The sequence below is a fragment of the Parasteatoda tepidariorum genome, chromosome 8, assembly GCF_043381705.1.
Source record: "Parasteatoda tepidariorum isolate YZ-2023 chromosome 8, CAS_Ptep_4.0, whole genome shotgun sequence".
Taxonomy (NCBI): Eukaryota; Metazoa; Arthropoda; class Arachnida; order Araneae; family Theridiidae; genus Parasteatoda; species Parasteatoda tepidariorum.
Genome location: NC_092211.1, coordinates 13082987 through 13086485, shown reverse-complemented (window position 1 = coordinate 13086485; position 3499 = coordinate 13082987). Strand labels below are relative to the sequence as shown.

General features: G+C 29.3%; 1 protein-coding gene across 1 annotated transcript in view; it reads left to right on the top strand.

Annotated features, from left to right (window-relative positions):
• The window catches only part of LOC107455686 (homeobox protein Hox-A1-like), a gene marked incomplete in the record, with an annotated part of 33803 nt that extends 30830 nt beyond the window's left edge, over positions 1–2973 (top strand). The window contains 1 exon segment of the mRNA NM_001323834.1: positions 1949–2973. Coding sequence (NP_001310763.1) covers positions 1949–2379 — 431 coding nt within the window.
• Positions 2974–3499: the final 526 nt, after the last annotated feature.

Below are 3499 nucleotides of genomic sequence, written 5' to 3'. Positions count from 1 at the left end.
CCAGTGTATATATATATATATATATATATATATATATATTTATTTTGAATTTGGTTCAAAATCATTTATGTCAATTCAGAGCTTTCTGAATTGAGCTAATTCTGAAAATGGCGTAAAACATCAATAAGAATAATTATAACTTAAAATGTTACACCAATGCGGTGTCATCTGGGCTCTCGTAAAAATTTGCAAAAAATTGAAAATTATTCATTGATAACTTTCGTCTAGATGGAAAAAATTTTCGCAATTTTCGAGTTTTAAAATTTTTTAATACCTTGTAAAATAAGTTAGTTACTTGTTCGTTCCAAAGCCCAGATAATTCTTCACTGCAAGATGATATATACATAGCTCAAAATTATAGCTTTACTTCAAGTGTAAAAGCACTTAAACCTTTCTTTTTTTTGTCATTTTTGTTCTAAATTAATGTTTTACTGTTAAATCACTGATGTAATTTAAAAACACTCTTAAATTAATGATGTTTTATGTCTTCAAGATTCAAGACCAACTTCATAGATAAAGTAAATAAATACACTTGCTTTACAGATACACTTGCGAACGTATTTACCAATAATAAGCAAAAAACACTTAATAAGAAGTAACTTATTTCATCGTTTTATCTTTATTAATTTTAATGTTTGTTTTATGCTGAATTAAATTACTAAGAATTTTTTGAATTATCCTAAGTTGCATTTTTATTTGTAATGCTTGCAAAATCTCCAAATTTATTGTTATTTAACACTTAAATAAAATTAAAAAAAATCCGAACATCGACATGCAATGTGCACTCACCGTGTTGCGATGCACCACCGGTACGTGGTGCCACTTCAGCGGAGCGAACTGTTGTAACAAAAGGGTTCATAGTAAAAATAAATAAACAATTGTAAATTTTCCAGGTGATGAAGAAGGCACAGATAAGGCTTAGTATTTTTACTGAATTAAGCATATTATGAGGAGTGTTATCTTTATGTGCTGATTTAATATCAAAAAATTATGACTCGTTATGTTACTTCAGTATTTTTATTCATATTGAATTACATATCTGACATTTTAAATCTGTTTTTAAAGATTAAACAATAAGTTTTCTTTAAGAGTACAGTGCTTAAATTATTTTTAAAATGTTATTACCTTGAGAAAATGTATCGAAACTTTTAATTTTGAACAAAAATTTAAATATCTCTGAACTTTCAGTAGTAGTCATATTTTATAATTTTTATGGTTTAAAACAATATTTCTTAACTTCAGTATATGATAAAAGTAATTTCGAGCACTCAGTGGATTAATAAAAATTTTGAACTTCTCGTGCTTGGAAGAAATATATCTGGATTTACAGTATATATAGCATACCTGACAATTCTCCTGTTTTTTAACGAAAACTCCTGTATTTTACGACTGTTTTCTGTTTACCTGTATATTCTTAAATTTCTCCGTACTTGTTGAGGAAATTTTTTAAAAAATTTTGGTGATAAAATATCTGCTGATGACAAAAATACTTCTCTTATTCCTCAACAGATGGTGCCATTGCCAGTACTGTAGTATGTTGAGTGTTTATAGTTTAAATAATTATAAATAATGATTTTAAGAATTTTTTCTTTAGATTAAAATTGATTCACATATTTTTTACTTCGCTAAATGTAAGTGCTTATATTATTTCCAATTTTGATTTTTTGATTTTGAATTTATTCCATGACTATGCATGATGTATGAAAACTTAAACTCTCAGCCTAAAAAATGTCGCTAGTAAAATCTCAATTATTTTATTTCTCCAATGTTGGCAGGAATGATATAGAAAAAATATGTATCGAATTTTAGTGTTGATATAAATGTCTCAGTGTTTAGAAAAATATTTTGAATTTTAAGTACTTTTCAGAAACATTTATGCACTTAACGTTCTATCTTTTGCAAATTTAAATTATTGATTAACTTAGCAATTTTCTTTCTTTTTTTCCAGTTCCAAAAATTGAATATGGGACTACAGCTGGAGTAACTGCAAACGGAAACACCATGCCTTATCCTGGAACGTCACCCGGTACCGGCGGAGGAGCGTCTGTTTCAGCTTCAGGAAGGACGAATTTCAGCACAAAGCAACTGACTGAATTAGAAAAAGAATTTCATTTCCACAAATATCTAAACCGGGCTCGTAGAATAGAAATAGCCTCTTCTCTTGGCCTCAATGAAACACAAGTGAAAATTTGGTTCCAAAACAGGCGAATGAAAGCCAAGAAAAGGCTAAAAGACAGCAGAGGACCCGTTGCTCTGGACACTACATCAGCCAAAGAGAACAGTTTGCCGACATCAAGTTCCATGTCTAACATAAATTCCATATCTTTACCTGGTAGTTCCTCTTCGTCACCATTATCTTCTAACCATTCTAACCAGTGACACAAGATCGCCAACAAACACAAACTGATTGTATGCAATCTGTGAAAGATTTTAATGAAGAACAGTTAAAACTTTGTGGTTTTATGGTTCCTATTAACTTAACAAGCTGTATTCCGTCTTCATATGCGCAAATATAGTAAAAATTATTGACAAAACACAAACGGAGTTGTTGGGGAAAAGAGTGCCAGTGAGAGAAAAATGTTAAGGCACTGTGCGATTTATCGCCAAATCTGGATACCGAATATTTAAATATTTTCATATTAACAAATTGACTTATAATTCTGATTTTGTAATATAAGTACAGTAAACTCTCGATTATCCGCACTTTGGTTTCGAAGACTTAATTTAGAATGTAACTGCTGCAGAAAGTGCAATTTCTGAAAACATTTGTGATTTTCCAACGATATTTTATTTGCAAGAAATAGTGTTCTATGATATTTTGAATATGGGAAAATTTTCCCACCGATATTTTGTCGGTTAAAGATTTTGTTTTGCTATGCTGTGAGCAAATATCACGTAGTCTTTTCTTTTCAGTCATAATAAAATCTTCTTTGTTATGACAACGTTGGAAAAAAAAAAGCACGCAAACAAATTACGAAAAATAGTTTGAGTACGATACATTGGTGACATTTTTTAATAACCACAATTTATTTGATACAACCATAATTTATTCATGATCCTCACATTTTTCAATTCACTGGTTAATCAAGAGATTACTGTATGATAAACAAATATTCCAATTCTTGTTTTTTATTTCAGTATTGAATTTATTTTGGTATTTACAATTAAAGTGTTAATTGCAAACCATGATTGCCTCAGGAAGTATTTTGAACATCAGCGATAATTTTCACAGCTTTTCATACAAATGCGACTCAGTGTTCAATTTTATTTTATTGCCTGTAAATAGCATGAGTAGTTTGCAAATATATTTGAATCATTTTTATGTACGGATGTTGCAATACATATGTGCTTTGTTTCTAAGTTAAATTCTAGCAAATAGGGCGGAAATTCTTGACGAAGAGTTTGATTATTGATTACAGTAAATATTTTTTTTCTTCTTTCAAACCAATTATATCAGCAAAGTTTCTACAAAATTTGTTCATAATAGGTTATTGAAACA